This window comes from Peromyscus eremicus, chromosome 5 (genome assembly GCF_949786415.1).
Source record: "Peromyscus eremicus chromosome 5, PerEre_H2_v1, whole genome shotgun sequence".
NCBI classification, from domain to species: Eukaryota; Metazoa; Chordata; class Mammalia; order Rodentia; family Cricetidae; genus Peromyscus; species Peromyscus eremicus.
The window spans coordinates 47,547,336-47,569,753 of record NC_081420.1 but is presented as its reverse complement, the minus strand read 5'-3'; the positions used below and the strand labels follow the sequence as shown (position 1 = coordinate 47,569,753).

The following is a 22,418-nucleotide window of genomic DNA, read 5'->3' as shown; positions in this document are numbered from 1 at the left end:
TGGTTTGTGGGATCCACAGGAGGTGTGGGCAGCAGTGAGGGAGGGCTGTAGCTGGTGTTCTCTTGCAGTGCTGGTGTTCAGACTAAGGACTGGGTCTGGTGAACAGAAAGGAGAAAGTCTGTGGGCAGCCTGCTTGGTTGTCTGTCCGGAGTGGCCTGTAGTTTAGCAGGGTGTGCCTACTGGAGTTGGGGGATGGGATGTAGCCATGAATGGGGGAAGGGAGGGTAGAAGAGGTGTGTTCTCTTATAGCTCTAGGGATGAGACTGGGGGATTGGGTCTAGGGGAACAGAGAGAGGGGGAAAGGTCTGCAAGCAGCCTACTTGGGTTTTCTGACATGTATGGTCTTTCATTCTCTTGCTCTTTAAAAACCCCTATCTAACCTAATGGGTCCAATTAGTACTGCCTGTGTGCACGTGGGTGTGGAGCCATCTACTGAAGAATGGACAACCTATCAATACCCGCACCCTCAAGAAATTTATACTCTTTCCTCCTAAGCTAGGTGGTGGTGGTGGTAATGGTTCATGAACCCTTCCCCCATCCATGCTGCACTTTTGAATGACTTGATTTTGTGCAGCTGCTGCGAGTTCATGTGTGCGAAAGCCTTGCCATATCCAGAAGACAGTGTCTCACAGCACTCCTCCCCATTTTCCAGCTCTTCCATTCTTTCCTTTCCATCTTCTTTGATGTTCCCTGACTCTTGGGAGCAAGGAGGTGGATCTAGGTACCCTATTCAGTGCCAAACATTCGTATTCACTTGTTCTTATCACTTTGACTAGTTATAAGTCTCCATTAAGCACTGCAAAAAGAATCCTCTCTAATCAAGATTGGAAGCAACAAAAATCAAGATTGGAAGCAACAAAAATCTATGGGTATAAACAAAAGTACTTAGACGACAGTTTGATAACATGACCATTTAGCATAACAACAATAGTATGTTCCCGCATGCCCTATAACCTCCTGAGCCATGGGCTTTTGAACAGATTTGTAGTACAGGTATGAATTTCCGTCCTATGAATAAGCATGCCCTCTGGTGGTCTTTAAGGCAACTGCACTCATGTACACACCCCACACATAGAGCACACTAAATAAAAAATTTTAAAAACCCAAGGGCTAAATTCACCCATGTGAGCCTTAGCATCTACAATCATTTATACCTCATGAAGTTATCGGGAAAATTAAACAGCCTAAAATATGAAAATTTACACTGGAACTTGAACTCAGACCAACAAGAATAAATCAAGGGCTGGAGATTTGCTCAGTGATAGAGCGCTTGTCTGTAATGTACAAACCCCAGGTTCCATCCCTAGTGTTGCAAAAAATGAAGAGTAAGGATGAGTTGTAGTTGGATTTACCCTGTGTTTAAAACCAAGAAATCATAAGTATTTGAAAATTTATGATTTACTGCTAAGTTGAATTGTTTTATAAAATAGATATTTGGAGAAACATTTAATTCCTTACTAGTTTTCCTTTAAATTTGATGTTATAATTGCTAAGATAGAAAACTTGATATTTATGATGAGTTATATGGTTATCCAGTTATTACTGCATTTTACATTAATGTTAATTTTCTGTAGACCCTTCTTGAAGGTTGCTGTGGTGAAGACATTATCTACATCAATGAGCATGGAGAGTTCAAATTGGATGTTGAGTCTCATGCTATAATCCAAGATGTTAACCTGTTGCAGGAACTGTTGCTTGACTGGAAGATATGGAATAAGGCAGAGGCATGTGATGTGCACTTTTATTTCACCTGTGTATGGTGGTAAAGTACATAGAGCGTTCAGTTTGCTTATCGATCATTTTAAGTATGTTGTTCAGAAGCGTTACTTGTATGCAAATGTTGTACAGCCATCACCAATATTTATCTCCATGGTTTTTTCATATTATAAAAACAAAGCTCTATACCCATCAAACCTCTTTGCCTCTCCCCCTAGTGCTCATAACTGCCATAGTATTTTGGGGTCTGTGATGCTAACTACTCCTAAGTATCTGTTTATGGAATCATGCAGTATCTGTTTCTTTATGATTAGATTAATAAATGGAATCATGCAGTATCTGTTTCTTTGTAATTAGATTAATATAATGCCCTCAGGATTCATCCAGGATTCTTGTTCTTCTGAGGTTGAGGAATATTCCAGTGTGAGTGTATGCTATGGTGTCCTGGACCTCTCATACTCCAAAGGACATTTAAATATAATCATCTAAATAAACATTTTAAAGGACATGAAATTGGAAGGAGGGGTGAGGTGCATTTGGAAGGAGTTGGGAGAGGAGTGTAAATATGATCAAAATACATTGAATGTATATATGAAATTATTAAAGAATAAATTTTTTTTTTTTTTTTTTTTTTTTTTTTTTTTTGGTTTTTCGAGACAGTGTTTCCCTGTGTAGCTTTGCGCCTTTCCTGGAACTCACTTGGTAGTCCATGCTGGCCTCGAACTCACAGAGATCCGCCTGGCTCTGTCTCCCAAGTACTGGGACTAAAGGCGTGCACCACCACCGCCCGGCCTAAAGAATAAAAATATTTTTTTTAAAAATCACTAATTATTTGGTGGAGAGGATGATTTTGCTGCTTCAGTGTAATGTTAATTATAAATGTAAATCTGGAGGCTTGTTTTGTGTGGAGTTTTGAACTGCCTGAGGTAATGATGAGCTGAAAGGAATAAATTTTAAGACTTGCTTCCCCTAACCCCCAAAACTGAATGGACGTACAGTACGCACAGTGTTAAGTAGTTATGTTTAGAGTCTTCTAAGAGGCCCACGGCATGTTTTCCATAACTGTGTGCTAATTGGTGCATGTTTATTTTCTCAGCAAGGTGTGTGGGAGACTCTGCTAGCAGCCCTGGAAGTCCTCATCCGGGCAGAGCACCAGCAGCAGCAGTTTAATATTAAGCAGCTGCTGAACGCCCACATCGTCCATCACTTCCTACTGACTTGTCAGGTTTTACAGGTACTTTTCATGTAGCTTCTCTGTGGAGCTGTCTCCTGCCGTTGCTTCTTTTAATAACCTACTGCTGTGCACATCGAGATTTCACAGGCCTGTCAATGGGAATTTTTCCTGTCTTTTGTCTTACCTACTCCACAAGCCTGTTTTCTTTCAGCTCTTGCCACCTGATCTTTACACTGTCATCTTCTCTAACTCGAACCACAAAAGAACAACTAGTTTCTGCATGTTTCTTTGTGTTGGGATAAAATAATTGTGTGGTTTCCTGAACATCAACATTTAGTGATCCCTAACTCATTATATAGTCTTTAAATAACAACTTACACACATGTATGCTTTTAATAAATACAATTTATTGTAGGTCTGTTTTATATGTTAATCAGCAACATGGAAATATATCCAAAATATTATGTTCAAAAGTGGCACTAGGTTACATTCTCTGTCTGTGCTGTGATCTACCTTTACAAATGTCCTTTTATCTGCTTTATACTGGACTATTTCCCAAAGTTTTCTTTTGTTTGGAATGTTTGAAACATTCGTGAGCCTTGTTAAGTGAGATAAGTCCAGATAAGGTGGGATCTATGGGATCTTTATTATTTCATGAGGCTAGTGCCTTTGCTTCCATAGCCTGACACCTCCACAGTATAGTTGGGTTAAAATCCAAGTAAGATGACATGTGTGATCTGAAGACGTGGCAGCCTCCTAGCGCACTAAACCCCTGGTATTCTCTCCTCAATGGCCACAAATGAGAGGTTCCCCTTCCTCTGGCACACATCCTCCTTTTGCCTTGGATGTTGTTGCTCTTGTTCTTTTCATTTGGCTCACATGTGCTTACCCCTGGGGCTCCTTAAACTCACCCCTGGAAAGAAGCCTCTACTGATTTTTTTCATCTTAATTGGCCCCTTCTGCTTCATACATTGTTCCCACTATACATATATGGTATGGTTTTATGTTGTTCATGATATTACAGTTAATTTCCCTCTGTAAATCTTCTGAAGGTCCGATATGGAGTTTTTGTTGTTGCTGCTGTTGACCACACTCCGACCTCTGTATCAGGCACACATAGGCAGTAAATGAATACTTGCTTTAAAAAGCATCATATGTACCTTTCTTGGCCCCCGTGGTACATCAGGTTATTGTCTTCAGAAATACAAGGCTTTGATTTCTTAGCTTGCTGAATATTTTATGTATCATGTATGCTTTTGTTTTCCTCTAAATCTGTTTGTTTATCCATTTTGAAATGTATTGCCAATTTGCAGTAAGTTTGTATGATCATGTGATATTCAGCCTTTTCAATATATTTTTCTTCCATAATTCTTCTGCAAAATGCTTTTAAAACTCAAGTAGCAATTCCTTTTTCTGAAAGGTCTTTTTTTCACCCTTCATTCAGAAAGTCCTTTTATCACATTTTATTAAACATGAGTCTTGTGTAAAGTATGTAAAGAAATGAACTTGGTCTTTGCATTTACAATATCTCAGTGTCTTTGAGGCATTTTGGAAAGAGTAGTGAATTAAGCAGAGCAATGAATATGAGGCAATTTCATTAGTTACTGAGTATAGGGTATAGACCCTAACTAAGGTGATAAAGTGAGAGTATAAAGTAGGAAGCAAGTATGAAGGAGATTAAAAAGATATCACTACTAAGGCCAGTTCTGTTTTAGTAGAGTTGTTAGAAGTCTATATATTATGTTATATTGTTACACACACACACACACACACACACACACATATGAAAACACTAAAAACTGTGAGACTGAAAGAATGATAGCTTCAGAAAAGCAACCAAGTTTGATTTTTCATACAGCCTACATCTGGGCTTTCAGCAGGGCACACGGTGGCAGTAGGCTGTGAACCCACTGGGACAGGGTAGCATTCCCAGGTAAGCAGCCTGCTAGGATATAATGAATGCTGAGATTTTTTGCCTTGGGAAATATCCATTCTCCAAGGTGAAAACAGGAAATAGGAGCTGTAGAAAGAGTAACCAAAGAGAAGAACCTGGAAGGTCAGGAGAGTGAAAGCTGGGGTGATCAAGGGACAAAGAGTTAGCACAAGGAGCCATGTGATGGAGAAAGCTCACTGATGATACAAGCAGGAGAGCTGGGAAGGTAAAAGAGACATGGATTAAAAGAAAGACATGACTATAGCAGAAATGAGCTCTGAGTTGGAAGTGAGGAAGTGTAACTTCTTGTTTTGATCTGGACATTGGAGAGACCTTAACAGATTTTGTTCTTAAATCCGAGCTAGTTGGATGACTAAATTATCTCAGAATTAACAACTCCCTTTTAAGTATTCTGATTCAGCAGTATATCAGAGTCAATGGGGTGGAGGGAGAACTTTGTTTTATATTTGGACGTAGGGAGGCAGAAGACAAGGCAGTTTTTTATTCTGTGCCCTTAGTCAGGAGGTTAATTACTAGCCTCTGGGAAGATGGAGTTGGAGGGCATAAACAAGTTATGTCAGCCTCTATTTTTAGTAATGCAAGGTAGCCTACCGAGTTCTATAATCAAAGCAGTCGATAGTACAACACAAAGATACTGGGGGCCTGAGTTTAGGTTATAGTTGAACAATTCTTTGTTTCCTTGTGTGGTTCAAGCTAGTCAAAGAACCACTTTAAGCCCATGTTCTAGAAGTGAAAGATAAGACCACTGTAGAAACCACTGTGAGAAAGGACTTTGTAAGCCAGGGCTCAGGCTAGCACTGTAACTAGTTCGCTCTATTGCAAGAAGCCCCTCCAGATCTGGTAACCATGGTGGAGTCATAGTACTAAGTGGTGCTAGTAATAAAAGAAGGAAGCTTTATGCACTAAAAGAAATTCAGTTTGGAACGTTTCCGGTTTGGAGATTATAGATATTCATCTATAAAGTCTGTCAAGATAGCCCCCAAATCCAAAAACCTGAAATCTGAAACTCTTCTTCCAGCTTTTTGAATTACAAGATGGTTACCTTGCATAGGACTTAGTGTTTGAGGCAATGTTCTAAGATATTGTGACATTTAATTCTTAAAATGATCTTATGTACTAGCATTAGCATTATTCATACAGACAGAAAGACAGCATGGCAATGTTAATGTAAGTGCAGGGCCACACTGCACGCTTGGACACTTTAGCTTTTGAGTCCATTATTTGTGAGTTTGCCAGTGTAACTTGGCTCAGTTAACTAAATTAAGAGGGGTAAAATTAAGTTGCCATCACTTTTAATGAATTTTTAATGTCAAGATTACTTGATTTGAGAAGTAGTACCCCAATTTAATGGTAAATATGGTCATACTAGAGTAGTAAACCAACAAAATTCTGTCTTAAAAATAATATCATTGAGATGATTCGGCAGGTAGGGTGCTTGCCATATAGGCCTGATGACCTGAATTTGATTCCCAAAACCCACATAAAGGTAGAAGGAAAGAACTATCCACAAAGTTGTCTTCTGACTGCTACATGTACACGCCCCACACACACTAATAATAATGACAATAATAATGATTTTTAAAAGACTACCTTATTTGAATGAAAAATATTAGTTGACAGTTCTCTAAACATAAAAAGTGTTTGGCTTTTATCTTTTCAGGAACACAGAGAGGGGCAGCTTACATCCATGCCCCGAGAGGTTTGTAGATCGTTTGTGAAAATCATTGCGGAAGTCCTTGGATCTCCTCCAGATTTGGAATTATTGACAATTATTTTCAATTTCCTGTTGGCAGTGCATCCTCCTACTAACACTTATGTTTGTCACAACCCCACAAACTTTTACTTCTCTTTGCACATTGGTGAGTATGGTCATTGTTGGATCTTAACTGTTTCCATTGTCTTTTTCCTGCTGATCCATGTTTGTTTTGATATTCAGTGGATGGTTTCTCTGTGCTGGAAATGGCCCTAATTGTATCTTGGGGATAGAAGGCAGTAAGTTACAGGATAAACCAAATTGGCTTCTGCCTCCAGGGAGCTTGAATACCAAGAGGAGGGAAGAGGTATATATTCAGAAAAGAACAGTTAATAGTAGGTGACCTAGCCAGCTTTTTTTAAACTAGGGAGATAAAATATGGTAAGAAAGTAAGCAAGGGTGCAACTATGAGAGAACTAGGTAGTAACTCTAAAATGGAAATCTGGTTGTACAACAACCATTTAAAGAAATGTAATAAATAAAATGAATGATCATCAATAAAACTTCAAATGAAATTACATAGCATGATTTCATGTTAGGTTAGCACAGTTCATGAGTTAAGTACTGCATAAGATTCTAGAATCAGAATAGTTCAAATATTAGTAAAGTGTTTCCTTTCATAAGAGGCTATATCTGGTAGAGGGGACAGAGCAATGAACAGATAGTTATACTGGGCTTGTGGACAGTGCAGGGATATGGAAGCCATTATTTATGTAGATGTATGTGTTTTTTCTGGTAGTATAGAGCAGGGGCTAGGGGACTGAGGGATATTTCCTGAAGGAGAAGGTGTTCGCTTAGAGTCTAATAGAAATGAAGAAAGAGCAATGGGAAGGGCATTCTAGGCAAAGACTAACAAGGAACCTAGAGGCTGGTATTGCTAAAATATAAGAAACACAGTGCACTGGTTGGCTTTATGTCAACTTGATACAAGCTAGAGTCATCAGAGAGGAAGGAGCCTCAACTGAGAAAATGTCTCCATAAGATCCCGCTGTAGGCAAGCCCAGGTCATTTTCTTAATTCCTGATGGATGGGGGAGGGCCCAACCCATTGTGGGTGGTGCCATCCCTGGGCTGGTGGCCCTGGGTTCTGTAAGAAAGCAGGCTGAGCAAGCCATGTATGGCAAGCCGCACTCCTCCATGGTCTCTGCATCAGCTCCTGCCTCTAAGTTCCTGCCCTGCTTGCGTTCTCGTCCTGCTTCCTTTGGTGATGGACAGTGATATGGAAGTGTAAGCTGAATAAGCCCTTTCCAAGTTGCTTTGGTCATGGCGTTTTATCACAGCAATAGTAATCCTAACTAAGACACACAATTAGAGAGAGGTCTGACAGACATGGAGGTTCTTGAAAACAAGAAGCTTGAGCTTTACCTAAGGTATTAAGGCAACAGGAACCTCTGGGGTGTGTTGAGTTGTTCTGATATTTGTTAGAATTCTGGTACTCTGAAGATCTTGGGATAGACAAGACATCTACCAGTTATGACTTAACACCAGTCCAGCGGGGAGAGGATTGAATGGAGAATGATCAAGCCTGAAAACTGGGAGAACCCAGTGACTGACTGGACATGGGTGAAGGACAGTGGGTGGACAGGTAGTTCCAACTCTCCACAGGGATGAGTGGGAAATTCTCCCAGGAGAGAACAAACAAAAGGTATGAATAAGAGCAGGAAGGTAATGTAGTTGTCTGTTTATGGTGCATTTAAGAAGCCAAGGTGGAAAATTTCAAAGTCTGATGCTAAAAAGGATGATTTAACTGAGAGTATTACTTAAGATTCGTATCATACACTGAAGGGGATTCATAAAAATATAAGACACAGGCTGGAGAGGTGGCTCAGTGGCTAAGAACACTTGCTGCTCTTCCAAAAGACCCTCGTTCAGTTTCCAGCACCCACTACTGCCTATAACTCTAGCTCCAGAGGATCTGATAACTTCTTCTGAATTTTGAAAGCACCAGATAAACATGTCACAGGCACACATAAATTCAAATAAAAATAAATCTAATATATAGGCACATGACACAGTCCTTATTCAAGGAATAAACCAGTAAACTGTCTATTTGGAGAGATCATAATTATATATGAAAGAGGAATAGTAAAATGTGAAATCTCAGAAATAACTGTTAATACACTTAGAGTTCAAAGAATGTAAAAATTAATGTGGGTTATAATAGTCAGCAGCCATAAAATCTATAGTGAGAAGTTGTACAGTGAATCATACATTTGACAGTATGAAGCAGGCCTTATTTCTTTCTATTTGAACATCCTTTTGCCAAAATTCATGTTTAATGTTTTGCTTTTAAAGGTTATTTTTGTTTTATCCTATTTTAAATTTTTACTGTCTCAAAACCAATTCCAGATGGCAAGATCTTTCAGGAGAAAGTACAGTCAATCATGTATCTGCGGCATTCTAGCAGTGGAGGGCAATCGTTTCCCAGCCCTGGATTTCTGGTGATAAGTCCATCTGCCTTTACTGCGTCACTTTCTGAAGGTAATAATAGGAAAGATTAAACTACAGATCATCTTATTTCAGTTATGACTGTTCACGAACAGTTAAATTGTGCATGTAGTAGCAGTATAATATAATCTGATATCCAGCCAAAGTATGTTTAATGAATCCATTTTTATCTGGCAAAACCGATTGGACTTAGTACATTTTGTGTATACACACACACACACACACACACACACACACACACACACACACAGTGAGAGAGAGAAAGCGGGCAGGGGTCGGGGTGGGACTTGAAAGTGAGAGAATATGGGAGAAGGGACCTAGAAGGAGTTGCAGGGGTTGGGGTGAGATTTAGCCAAAATAAAATAAAAAATCCATTTTCACAACCGCTGGTATCAGTACTTGACACTCAGTCTAACAACATACCCAGTGCAGGTCTTTGGAGGACCCCAAAATAGATGAGGCTCATGCTATCTCACCGTGCATTATATGTTCTCTTACCGTAGTCATTTGTATTTCATTAAGCTTCTGGTTTGCTTTCCAATTTTCCTTAGAAATATTGGTTGTCTTGTTCTGCTCTTTGCCAGACAGCTCACTTGTTAGGTTTACTGTCCCTTCTGTTGGTATCTTTCTTCAATATGACGTGATTATGAAGGCTTCTGAGCACTTCTAGAACCCTAATGCTCTGCACTGTCCTGTCTGTGAGGTTGGTTGATTTTCAATTGCCTGCATTACTCTGATTTCAGATGCAGTTGTACCCTCGCGTTTTCTAGGTCTTTTGAACTGAGGTTTTTTGTTTTCTTTTGTTTTGTTTTTAAGCAGCTTTTACCTTCAGTCTAGAAAGAGCATCCTCTGGGAATTTTGGTAGCTAGAAGAGGAGGCAGTCATCCTTTGAACCACTCTGACAACCTCCTGTCTCTGGCTCCTGTGACACTGCCCCAGTTCCTGTGCTTCTGCTATATTCCTGCAGCCTAGTTCCCGTAAACAGAAACCACAGCAGTTTCCTAGATGCTATCTATCTTCAGTGTCCTAGCCTATGGTGTTGACTTGAAAAACTCAACTGTGGCTCCCAGCCAGCCAGCTTCACTACTAAACACTAGAGCAGCTTTAAATGCTTGCCTCATCATTACTTGTGTGCTCAGAATTAATTCCATTTCTCTCTTCATAAAATGAGTACTTAAGTCTCTAAGCTCATAGTAATTTCCTATCTTCGACTGTCCTTATTTTCATAGAAAACACAATATGTGTAGATTTCCTGGTTCTGAATTGGCGCTACTTGTTTCCCTTTCCCAACAGCTGTCTTCATCATGCTGGTTATGGCTCTTATTGTCAGGACAGCCTCCTCTTCTGTAACTCTGCTGCAAACAACTATTAAGTCTTGGAGGCAAAGTAGAGCCATGGAGAAGCAGGACAAGATGTATGAGTGTTAATTTCCAATTGTGTTTATTTTCCAAAACATTTCAGTTATTCTCTGGTTCATTTTATGGTCATTTATTATAATATTTTAAGGCCATGTTTTAATTAGTTTCATCTAGTATTTTGTAGAAAGTATCTTTTTAAAAATTGTATCAGTCTGAAACATTTTCAAATATAGTCAGTCACACCCCTTTTTTTTTCTAGATTATTTGAATAATCTTTTGACAACTGTAGCCTGCCAACTGAAACAAAGAATTATTAGGAAAGAGTTCTAAGCTGTGTATCTCTTTTATTGGCACAAGGCTTTGCCTCTAAAATAGTTCATTAAGGAGCTATTTACTCTATCATAATTACAAAACTTGAACATGCATACAAGCATCTGATTATCTCACTCAGACACTCTCTCCTGTATTCTGGAAGAGTAGGTATAAGCCAGAGCCTGAAAATGTGAATTCTTAGCTATTGGACTAGTACTGCTGCTCCATTGTTGCTGGTCCATGACCAAACTCTGGGAAATCTGTGCTTATATCCTGTGTTCTTGTCATAAAGGATTTTTCTGATCTCCTGAACATAGTGTTAGAACCATTAAATTGGAAAGCCATGAAGAAGAGAGATGATTACTTCTCATTAGAAGTAACTGCAGAAATAGAAGGGAAATAAGAGAACAGTCTGAGGGCTATTTTTGTAATGACAAGTACTACCTTTTATTAAGCACCCGTTACAGTCCAGGCACCATATTAGGTACATCACATACATGACCTCTCTTCATCCTTAAAAACACCCTGCAGAGATTAAAGGCCAGGCGGATCACTGTGAGTTCGAGGCCAGCCTGGACTACCAAGTGAGTCCCAGGAAAGGCGCAAAGCTACACAGAGAAACCCTGTCTCGGAAAAAAAAAAAAAAAAAAAAAAAAAAACACCCTGCAGAGTAGATATTCTGAACTCTCATCATACAATTGCAGAAACTACCACTTCTGCAGTAAGTAAGTGATTTACCTAAGGGCACTGAACTAACGGAACTTTTACTTGAATCAGTCATGTCTTACTGCAAAGCCTGAACTCTTTCCACTTTGTCATGTTGTACCCTGTGACTGCTGTCCTAAGTCAATTAAATTTCACTCTGATTCACTTCAGCTGAACCCATTAATCCTTATGACTTCAAGCCATGCCATCAATATTGTACTTTATTAAGAAAACAGGAAAAGACATGGTTTTGAAAGCTTAATAAAATGTAGTTAAAAAAATAGTTTGGGCACATATGAAATTTAAGCTTTTTTTTTTTTTTTTTTTTTTGGCTAGGAAAATTGCCCTTTATGGATTCTTTAATAGTGCCAGAGAGCTGGTCTGTTCCATGGTTGTGACTTACATTACAGAAGAAAAGTTGTGCTGTTTAATAGATTTTTAAGTACTATTTTTCTGTCTACACTTACTAGGAACCAGTTCTTCCAATATTATTCCACAGCGGATGGCTGCTCAGATGGTTCGATCTAGAAGTCTACCAGCATTTCCTACCTATTCACCACTAATGCAAGCACAAAAACTGGCTGGAAGTTTGGGCTTTAGTATTGACAAGTTTCTAAGTGTTGCAGATGCCCACCCAGGGAAGCGGAATCCCTTAGGAAGTCCCTACACGCTGAAAACAAGCAAAGAGGAAGCATTCATCAGTAGCTGTGAGTCTGCGAAAACAGTTTGTGAAATGGAGGCACTTCTTGCAGCCCAGGCCTCTGCTAATGGGGTCTCTAGAGGAACACTTGGGTTTCCTATGGCCAGAGTAGCTCACAGAGACTTGGGAACTGAGTCCAGATCAGACGATGACAGTCCTGGGGATGAGTCCTATCCACATCGACCTGATAATCTCAAGGGATTGGCCTCATTCCAGCGAAGCCACAGCACTATTGCAAGCCTCGGGCTTGCATTTCCCTCTCAGAATGGATCTGCCACTGCTAGCAGGTGGCCAAGTCTTGTTGATAGGAATGCTGATGATTGGGAAAACTTTGCCTTTTCTCCTGCTTATGAGGCAAACTACAACCGAGCTGCAAGTGCTCACAGGTAACCATGTTTTCTTGCCTTAGAATCCCTGCACTAGCACTTCTGATCATATTACATTAATAGCAAGCCAAAAGATGCATTCTCATTTATTCGTTGTTAGATAATTCTGAATTCCATACTCACCCAAAAGCCAAGTAATTAAGAAAATTTTTTTAGTTCAGAGAAATCATCAGATTGATGTTCATAGATCGTGTCCTGAGTGATGAAGCTTTCTGTGATAGTGAAATGTTCACCGATGAGACATCTGAAATGCAACTAGAGGAATGAAGGACCTTGATTTTTTTTAAATATGTTTTATTAATTCTTTGAGAATTTTATACAGCTATCTCCTCCAAGATCCACCCTCTACTCTCTATCCCCCTTCATGTTCTCTCTCTGGTTTTTGTTTTTGTTTAACCCACGAAGTCCTACCTATGTATTACTACCTATATACTCCTGAGTGTGTTGGCACATCCACTGGAGAGTGGTCAACCTACCAGGGGCCACACCTTTTTTAAAAACTGACCCCCCCTTCCTCAGAAGCCATCAGCTGTCCGTAGGTGCTCAGTTAGGGGTGAAGACTCATAAGCCCCTTCTCCCTCCGTGCTGGGCTGTTGACTTATCCTGATGTTGTACAGGAGGACCTGGATTTTTAACCTCAGATAGTTTAAGTAGCATATGTGGCAGTGACGACTGCGTTTTAGTATACTATCTGCTGGAAAAACAGCTACCTTAAAAGACAATGGTAAGTTTCTTAATTGTTAATTTAAATTAGGAAACATTTTTAAACTTTCTGGGCATTTGTTTTGCATGTTAAAGTTGCTATTCATTGCAATTCCTAGGATGTTCTTCATGTGGATTTCTTTCTGATGCTGCGTTAGTAAGACTTTTCTGGTTTCTGTCACAGTGTCACTGAAGACTGTTTGATACCTATCTGCTGTGGGTTATATGACCTCTTAAGTGGAGTTCTTCTTATCCTGCCTGATGCTATGCTTGAAAATGTGATGGACAGGATCATTCAAGCAGATACTCTTCTAGTCCTCGTTAACCACCCATCACCTGCTATCCAGCAAGGAGTAATTAAAGTAAGGGCACAAACTACATAAGCAATACTTTCATTGGAAAAATAAGTATATGTATAATTTAAATTGTTTGGTATATGTTAAGACTTAAAGCTTATTTTATATTTAAGAAGAGTGAACTGTTGTGGCTAGAGAGATGGCTTAGTGGTTAAGAGCACTGGGCTGCTCTTACAGAGGACCCAGGTTTAATTCTCAGCACCCACACAGTGGACCACAACCATCTATAACTCCAGTTCTAGGGTACCTGACCCCCTTTCCTGGCCTCTGTGGGCACCAGGAACACAAACAGTATATAGACATACATGCAGACAAGACACCTATTTACATAAAAAAATTAAAATTAATAAAGAGATAACAATATAATTTTGCTATTTCACACTGGCATTTTGTATGTAGTATTCAATTCAATCCTAAGTCTTTCCTATACATTGTTTTATATCAGTCAGTTTACCAATAAATTCATATATCTTAACAGTAAGTCCATTTTACAAAGAATATAAGGGTTGAATTTTATTGGGAGTCTTTTCTGCAGTGTAGTATCAACTTTTGAACATTTAAGTCTTAGCTGTCTCCTTATTAAAGAGGCCTTCCCTGATTACCATATGAGAATTGCTTCCCTCTGGCCATACTCTTTGTTTATATATTTTCTTCTTATTTATGCACTTATTTTTGATCTCTAACGTTGATATAAACTGTGTGCATTGACATTTGGCCATATGTGTTACAAACTGACTATACTGTTGAATAAATGAATGTTCGATATAAAATGTCTTCCTTTAGAATAAAACAAACAAATATTGAAATGCTCTTTTAAAGAGTCTCATTTTCTTTAGTTGGTCTGGATGTAGGTGTTGTTTAGTTTCTTGCAGTTCAGTATAAAACTGCTATGTGAACTATAGCAGTATTATTATGGGATAATAATAGTAGTCCCTACATTCAGTGCATTTATTTGTACTAAGAGAAAGTCACTGGCCCCCTAAGTATGATGTTAGGAATTCTGTGATAATAGTGTGCGGTGGCCGTGTTGATAAAGAAGAGTGGGAGCATCAAGAAAGCATTCAGTGTTATGAGAAAGTAAAGAAGGATTCGTGCCAAAAGTGCATTTTAATAGTTGGCTGTAAGCTTAGTAAGGTCTTAAGGAGGGCGGTGGATAGATGTGTGTTTGGGGAGAGTCCTCAGTCTCCACTGTGAGGGGCTGACTGAACAAGAGGGAGAAGAGCAAGTGTTCTGCTGCAGACAGCACAGTCCTTCAGAGAGGAAATGACTGTGGCAGTGAATTGTAACCTTTCAGTGCAGCAGGAAACTCAGGAGCTCATAGCCTGGAATTATGCAAGTCAGAGGACACAGATTTGAGAGACGTTTGAAAGAGACAAACCTTGATATGTACACGTGAGGATCAGTAATAGGGTGTTTTGCCTTGATATCTGGGTTCTATGGTCGATCTACATTAATAAATGTGGGAAAGGCAGGTTTAGAAGGAAGAGTAATTGAGTTTTACACATGTTGCATTTAAGAAGTTAGAAAATAAGGGTTAGCAAGGTGGCTTAGTGGGTAAAAGACACTTAGCATCAAGCCCAACAACATGAGTTTCAGCCTCAGGACCTACACAGTAGGAGTGAACCAACTCACGCATGTTATCCTCTGACTTCCACATGTGCACCCTGACACACACCTCCACTTCCCCATACAAAATACAGAAACAAATGTTAGAAACGTCTATGAATATGTGTATCTAGTTTCTGAGATTTCTATTAAAAAGAAGGGAGGGAAGGGAGGAGGAAAGAGAAAGTTTTAAAATGGTGGAAATTCAGGCGTTTGCTCAGGATCTCTCAAGAAGTCTAGAAATAGAAGTCGTGTGTGTGTGTGTGTGTGTGTGTGTGTGTGTGTGTGTGTGTTGTGTGCACGCGCTGTGGTGCACATGTGGAGGTCAGATGACAACTGTCAGACCTGAAGAAGAAACAGTGCACTGGTTTCTTTCCCTTTGAATTAGACATAAGGTTCTACTTACACTCAACCATGGCTCCCAGGCTGCTAGGTCCTCTGCTCAGCTACAGGACATCATCAAAGACGTACGAAATCCCCAAGAAAGCATCACCACTTGCATCCCAGAGTAGCCAGTTAATTTCTCTATGCAGGTGACATGGTTTTTAGCTTTCTCTATATGTGACTATGTATATGAATAACAGGTAGTAACTTACAAATATAAGAATTATATACAGTCTTATTTGTATATATTAAATGTTAACATCTAAATGGTCTTTTTTTCCCTTTAGCTGTTACATGCGTATATTAACCGAGCATCCAAAGAACAAAAGGACAAGTTTCTAAAGAACCGTGGCTTTTCCTTACTAGCCAACCAGTTGTATCTTCATCGGGGAACTCAGGAATTGTTGGAGTGCTTCACTGAAATGTTCTTTGGTCGACGCATTGGCCTGGATGAAGAGTGAGTGCTCTCTACTATAAGAGATCTCTCTTCTTAAATATAAAATTAGGTGATTCTTTTGGGTCATCAGAAAAAAATCTACTGTAAATCATTTTCCAGGGAATTGATTTATTGTTTTACATATGATGATCTTTCTAACATTACTTCTTTTTTAGTATTTTATTCACTAGTTAGAAACTGGAAACAAACAATTGTAGTAGAAAACGAAAGTGACAGAAGATTTGATATGTCATGAGAAAGCTGCTCCGGAAGAAAGGTGGCCCTTGTAATCTCAATGACATGACATTTGTGACCCATACAGGACTTCCTCAGTCCCCTCAGAGTCTTCCCTTGAATTTCTGGATGTGCTGATTGTTCAGATTTAACTTTGGTGTAATGCTTAAAGATTAACAATACATGCAAAGATAAAAGAAAAAAATCCACTGGAATGAAAAGTTTGGCACAATTTTTTTTTTCTGTTTGATAGAGAAACATACATACTTCTTTAGTGTGGTAGACAAATTCAGACCTTGGGGAACTTAAATTATTTACTGTGGCCGTTTTATGTATGTGTGCATATTACTGGAGATCAAACCCAGAACCTTACACATACCAGACAAGTGCTCTACTACTGAGCTGTATCCGAGCCATGGTAATTTTGATAGTAGTTTTCATTTGCATGAATTTCTTATTTTGTTTGTTTTTAGAGCAAGTCTGCATGATCTTATTTTATTCTCACAACACTCTTGTAAGGAATGTTGAACAGACATCATCGCACATACTTGTCAGATAAGGAAAATACTCAAAATATGTAGAATTCTACTGCGCCACAGAGGCAAATGATAGTAGGTCAGGGGTGAAGGATTTATTCATTTGTGCTAAGCTATTTTTACTAGCTCATTGTCACTAAGGTAGTTTGTAAACTAGTAATTTTCCTTTACACTTTTATAGCCCCACATGGCAGATGTTCTTTAGATACAAGATTGTCAGTAGATGAATTCAAATGAATCCATTGAAGCTATGAAATTGTATATGTATTTCACCTGAGTGTTTATGCATTTATCTTAGGTTTTGCTTTGTTAGAAGCTGTAATCATATTTTTAATTAAGAATCCTTATTCCCAACACTGTTTTTTGATAACTTTAAAAACAGATTTGTGGTTTTAAGCATTTTTCCCCAGTTTGTGACTGACGGCTCCTAACATGCTCTTCTTTATTACAGATTTGATCTGGAGGAGGTGAAACACATGGAACTTTTCCAGAAGTGGTCTGTCATTCCAGTACTGGGACTAATAGAGACCTCTCTCTATGACAATGTGCTCTTGCATAATGCTCTCTTACTTCTCCTTCAAGTTTTAAACTCTTGTTCTAAGGTAGCAGACATGTTGTTGGACAATGGTCTTCTCTATGTGTTGTGTAATACAGTAGCAGCCCTGAATGGATTGGAAAAGAAGTAAGTTTATTAAATTACATCTGCTACTGAACATTTAAATTACGTCTAATTAAAATTAAATTAAATTTACATCTGATAAGATCATTAGAAGGGGAAATAGTTATTAGGTTACCTTAAAGAGTTCATTTTTTAAAATATGATTTCAAAGAATTTCTTTCCTATGAAGTTAAATTAACTTGGAGATGGCATGTTTTCATCAATGTTTGGTTAAGAACAGGATGCTTATATGATGTGGTTTTGGGTATCTAGAATTGAAGATAGTAAGTTTACTCTCATATTTGTTCATCAAGCTTCATCTGTAGTCTCTATAGTTTAGCCACCAGAAATAGATTAGATAGAGCTACAGTAGCTCACTGATTGACATGCAGCTCACAAACAGCAGAGGACTTGTCTCATCTCAGTGAACTCACTTGCTGCTGTATCACAGCTACTGTGGTCAGTTTATGATAACAGAGGCTGTGTTAGTACTGCTAGTTCAAACTTGCTTTTAATAATCAAAAGTACACTTTACAAAGGGCTGCCTGCCAGTTGAGTAAGAGCTTTGAAAGGTAAATTCTTAATTAGATTTTGTATTTTTGGTGTCTCCACATCTGATATAGTTTATCATTTTACTAGCATAATATTAAAATATGAATCTTTAGATGCACCATCTTATTGTATGCCAAAGCACTAAATGTTGTCCGTAATTTTGCAGAGTACAGAGCATATCTGTACCCAGTGATTGTCTGAGGCAAAGATAGACTCCTTAGACTCACAAAGTTCAGCTTTCCATGGGCACTTATTATACATAGGGTTCATGTACTTGTGCATATGAAAAGTAGAAACACGAAGTATTGTATTTCCTTAGCACACTTAGTCTTGATTGCAGCACAGTGCATAAAATTGGTAAACTGGAAAGGTACTCATAGGTTTGTTCTGAAAGTAGTTTTTCCTAAAAATAAATTATACTGATAGTCCCGGTGTGATACTGTATTAATAGGCCCTAAGAAAGTTATATTTCTAACCCTCACTTAATTTGCAAAAACTAAGTATAGAAAAGTATTTGGGCCTGGTATCATATACCTGAATAGATCATCAAGGTTAAACTTGTAGGAAGAGTAACTGATTCATATTCATTTCACATGTTTATAAGTGATTAACACACATTCAAGCTTATTATCCTTAATTCAAGTTCAATATAAGTTCAAACTTGTAATCTCTAAAATAACTTTAATTTATACAGCAGAAGTGCAGGGAGGTTAATTAATTCATTCAAATGCACTATCCCTTAATATTGTTACTACACCCTAACATTTACCCTTCATGTAGGCTAGGAACATGTGTGAGTGTTCCCTTAGTCTCTTGTGTTAACCTCTTATCTGATGTATATGATGCTCTCTTAGTTTGTCTAGTTCTCTGCAAGACTGTATTTTTGACAGGAGTCAAAATGTCTTATTTCCATTCCTAGTGTGCAGGGTATATTGCTTGCCATAGAGTAAGCATGACTAGGTATTAAATGAATGCATCCTGGTAGTATAGAATTTATTTAGTTCTTTGTCGTAAATTGTTGGCTATTTTTGCTTATAAATGTCTTGGGTTCTTTTGTTTTGTTTTGGCTCACCTTAGCATTCCTTTGAACGAATACAAGTTGCTTGCATGTGATATACAGCAACTTTTCATAGCAGTTACAATCCATGCTTGCAGTTCCTCGGGCTCACAGTATTTTAGAGTTATTGAAGACCTTATTGTACTTCTTGGATATCTTCAGAATAGCAAAAACAAGAGGACACAAAGTAAGAATGAATTTTTATGGAACTTTCCCCATAACTCTTTTACTGAAGGTTTAAACTTTATTATGTGATGGTATTAGTTGTTATTAAAAGCAACCTTTGAATTGTTGAAAATAGAGTGATTGATGACTTAATTTAATTAGTAGCTGACAATATATCACTGCAGAAACTAGTAACTTTTTTTTTTTTTTTTTACCAAGGAGAATACAAAGGCTTATGTTGAAGAGGAATGATCTTTAATTTTCTTTAATGGGAAATACTAAATTGACTGTGAAATCTGAAGCATGCAGATTATTGAAGCTTTTGTTTTACACAAAATTACTTTTTTTGAAACAGTTATTTAAAATTAAATACATTTATGATTTATTATTTTTCCATTCAAATTTCCATAGTGAGGGCCGGGCGGTGGTGGCGCACGCCTTTAATCCCAGCACTTGGGAGGCAGAGCCAGGCGGATCTCTGTGAGTTCGAGGCCAGCCTGGGCTACCAAGTGAGTCCCAGGAAAGGCGCAAAGCTACACAGAGAAACCCTGTCTCGAAAAACCAAAAAAAAAAAAAAATTTCCATAGTGAGGCTGAGTATGGTGATACATATCTGAGGGGTGGAGGCAGTAGGATCAGAAATTCAAGGTCGTCTTCAGCTACATAGCTGAAGTTGAAGATCAACCTGGGATACAGGAGACATTGTGTCAAAAAAATAACAAAAAATTTATAGTGACTGTATAACTTATGTCTAAGGCTTTTTTGTTTAGATATTGAATATTATTATAGTTTGGGTATTAGGTTATATACCTTATATAGTAGATGATAAATTAACTTAGTTAAAAGATTCAAACAATGATGATAGCTTGAAAACATCTTTGTCTCTTCTGGGTTTAGATATGGCTTTGGCCCTGCAGCTTAGAGTTCTCCAGGCTGCTTTGGAATTTATAAGGAGCACAGCCAATCATGACTCCGAAAATCCAACAGATACAGTCCAGTCGCCTTCTGCTCACCACCATACAGTATCTCAGAAGCGGAGAAGTATTGCTGGTGAGTATTAATGGTATATAATAATTACAAACTGAAGGTAGCTATATTTTCCTGTATTCCAATGTCATTTACATTAAAGTATTTTTCTTGCTTGGCATGGAAGCACATGCCTTTAATCCCAGCACTAGGGAAACAGAGGCAGGTATGTCTCTGGGAGTTTGAGGCCAATCCAGTCTAACATACTGAGTCTCATCTCCAAGAGCCAAGAAATTAAAACCTATTTCTTGGTTTAAAAAAATCAAATTATCGCTGGGTGGCGGTGGCGTGCACCTCTAATCCCAGCACTTGGAAGGCAGAGCCAGGCTGATCTCTGCAAGTTTGAGGCCACCTTGGTCTACAGAGCAAGATCCAGGATAGGCACCAAAAAACTACACAGAGAAATCCTGTCTCAAAAAACAAAAACAAACAAAAATCAAATTATAAAATCTGAGAAAATTTTCCTCTCAGCAGAAACCATTGTACCAGGAGAGGCTACATAGACAGTGTCCAGGCTTTATCCTAAAGGAAGTCATCAGGTTTTCAGTAGATGCATGATATGATCAGATAGATGTTCGTTGTATAGAGAGAAGTCTGACTTCTGTGGACTAGAAGAAAGCCAAGTACAGAATCCAGGTTGGGGCTGTGGCAGCAGTCAAGGCAGATAGTGGTAGCTTGCAGATGGCTAGAATGCACACGGTGTCAGAGCTTACTGTGACTTTGTATGAATCATCAAATAATCGGTGGTGATACATTTTCCACAAAGCTTGCTGCTGCTTTTATAGAAACAAATAGAAAGATAACCTAGGATCTTTGTTCATATACACATAAACATATACATATGTGTGTCTATTACCTATATACAGTGGAACTACATAAATATGTGTAAGAACGTAATGTTAGTCCAGCTGCTGTTTAGACCATAGTTTTGTGCACACGCTTGGATACATATGAATAGAGTATTTGGTGTATTTCTTGGAGCTACTCTCACAGTTGTAAAGGCTTTCAAGTTCAAATCTTTCTCTCCTTGTACTAATTTTCTTCTTTGTGTTCAATGCTATGCAAAATTTGAAAGCCATGTGATGAAAAGCCCACTTATAGAAAACACTTTTAAATATGTTTGTAGTAATATGTTTAAATTGAGCTAAATCAAACTTATAAAACATCCATGTAACTAAATTTGCTGCCCCTATGTATTCTTCCTTGTTTAATATCTAGACAGAGTATCTCTTCTTGAACCACTCTCCCATTATACCTGTCTTCTGTCTCAGGTAAAAATTGTGCCCTTTTTCATATCTAACTGCAGTGCTCAGCTTCCTAGATGCCATGATTGTTTCCAGCAGTATCACATGTAGGTTTTGCATTCTTAAACTCGCAGAGGAGCTAGATGCTGTTATGTTCCGGATTAGTCTCCCTTCAGCCTCACATGTGTATTGTTCTGTTTGACAGTTTTGAGTGCCCGTCAACCCAGTGTATGGGGCCAGATTCAATCTTGTGAGACACACACACACACACACACACACACACACACACACACACACACACACGGGGTGGGGGGTTGGGTGGGGTGGGGAGATATTTTTGCCTAAATCGCAACTGTTTATAAAGTGACTTCTATTTCTAATCAGTATAGACATCTTTTCACATTAAAGAACACAAATGTCCTTTATTGACTGTTTGATAGTTCCTATATTGTATGCTGTGAATTTCTTCCCTAGCTTTTTTACTTTAGCTTTTGCCATTATAAACAAGATCACAATATGCAATTTTTCAAGTAAAAAACGTTGTACATTACCTTTAATGCAAGAAGATAGAAGTAGTAGGGTATTATTTGAAGTGACATCCATGTAAAGTGTCGTCTATACAGGTAGATAATAGATTAGTACAATTAGCCGACAAATGAATTTCCTTTATATTTTAACCAGTAAAAACAATACCAACATGAATGATGCTGTATTCTTTTGAGGAATGAGATAGACATTGCATTTTATATCCATTATTTTATTTAATTCATAAAATAATGCTCTTGTTTCATTCATTCAACCATCAAATAATTAATGAGTACCAGCCATGTACAAATTCCTACCTTACCTATCTCCATAGAACTGGAGGAAGTGATGAATGAACATATAAACAAATGTGTGAATATACTATCAGATAATGATAAACATCTTCCTGTGACATAAGCTCTGCTTTATTTTCT

The 22,418-nt window shown here is 38.3% G+C and overlaps 1 protein-coding gene across 1 annotated transcript in view; it reads left to right on the top strand.

The window, feature by feature from the left end:
• The window catches only part of Lyst (lysosomal trafficking regulator), a 109,705-nt gene that overhangs the window by 50,989 nt on the left and 36,298 nt on the right, over positions 1–22,418 (top strand). The window contains exons 18-27 of the mRNA XM_059263013.1: positions 1,575–1,724; positions 2,813–2,950; positions 6,505–6,703; positions 8,946–9,077; positions 11,890–12,505; positions 13,392–13,569; positions 15,840–16,009; positions 17,210–17,440; positions 19,046–19,212; positions 20,087–20,239. Of these exons, the coding sequence (XP_059118996.1) occupies positions 1,575–1,724; positions 2,813–2,950; positions 6,505–6,703; positions 8,946–9,077; positions 11,890–12,505; positions 13,392–13,569; positions 15,840–16,009; positions 17,210–17,440; positions 19,046–19,212; positions 20,087–20,239 (2,134 nt within the window). The remainder of the gene's footprint in view (positions 1–1,574; positions 1,725–2,812; positions 2,951–6,504; positions 6,704–8,945; positions 9,078–11,889; positions 12,506–13,391; positions 13,570–15,839; positions 16,010–17,209; positions 17,441–19,045; positions 19,213–20,086; positions 20,240–22,418) is intronic.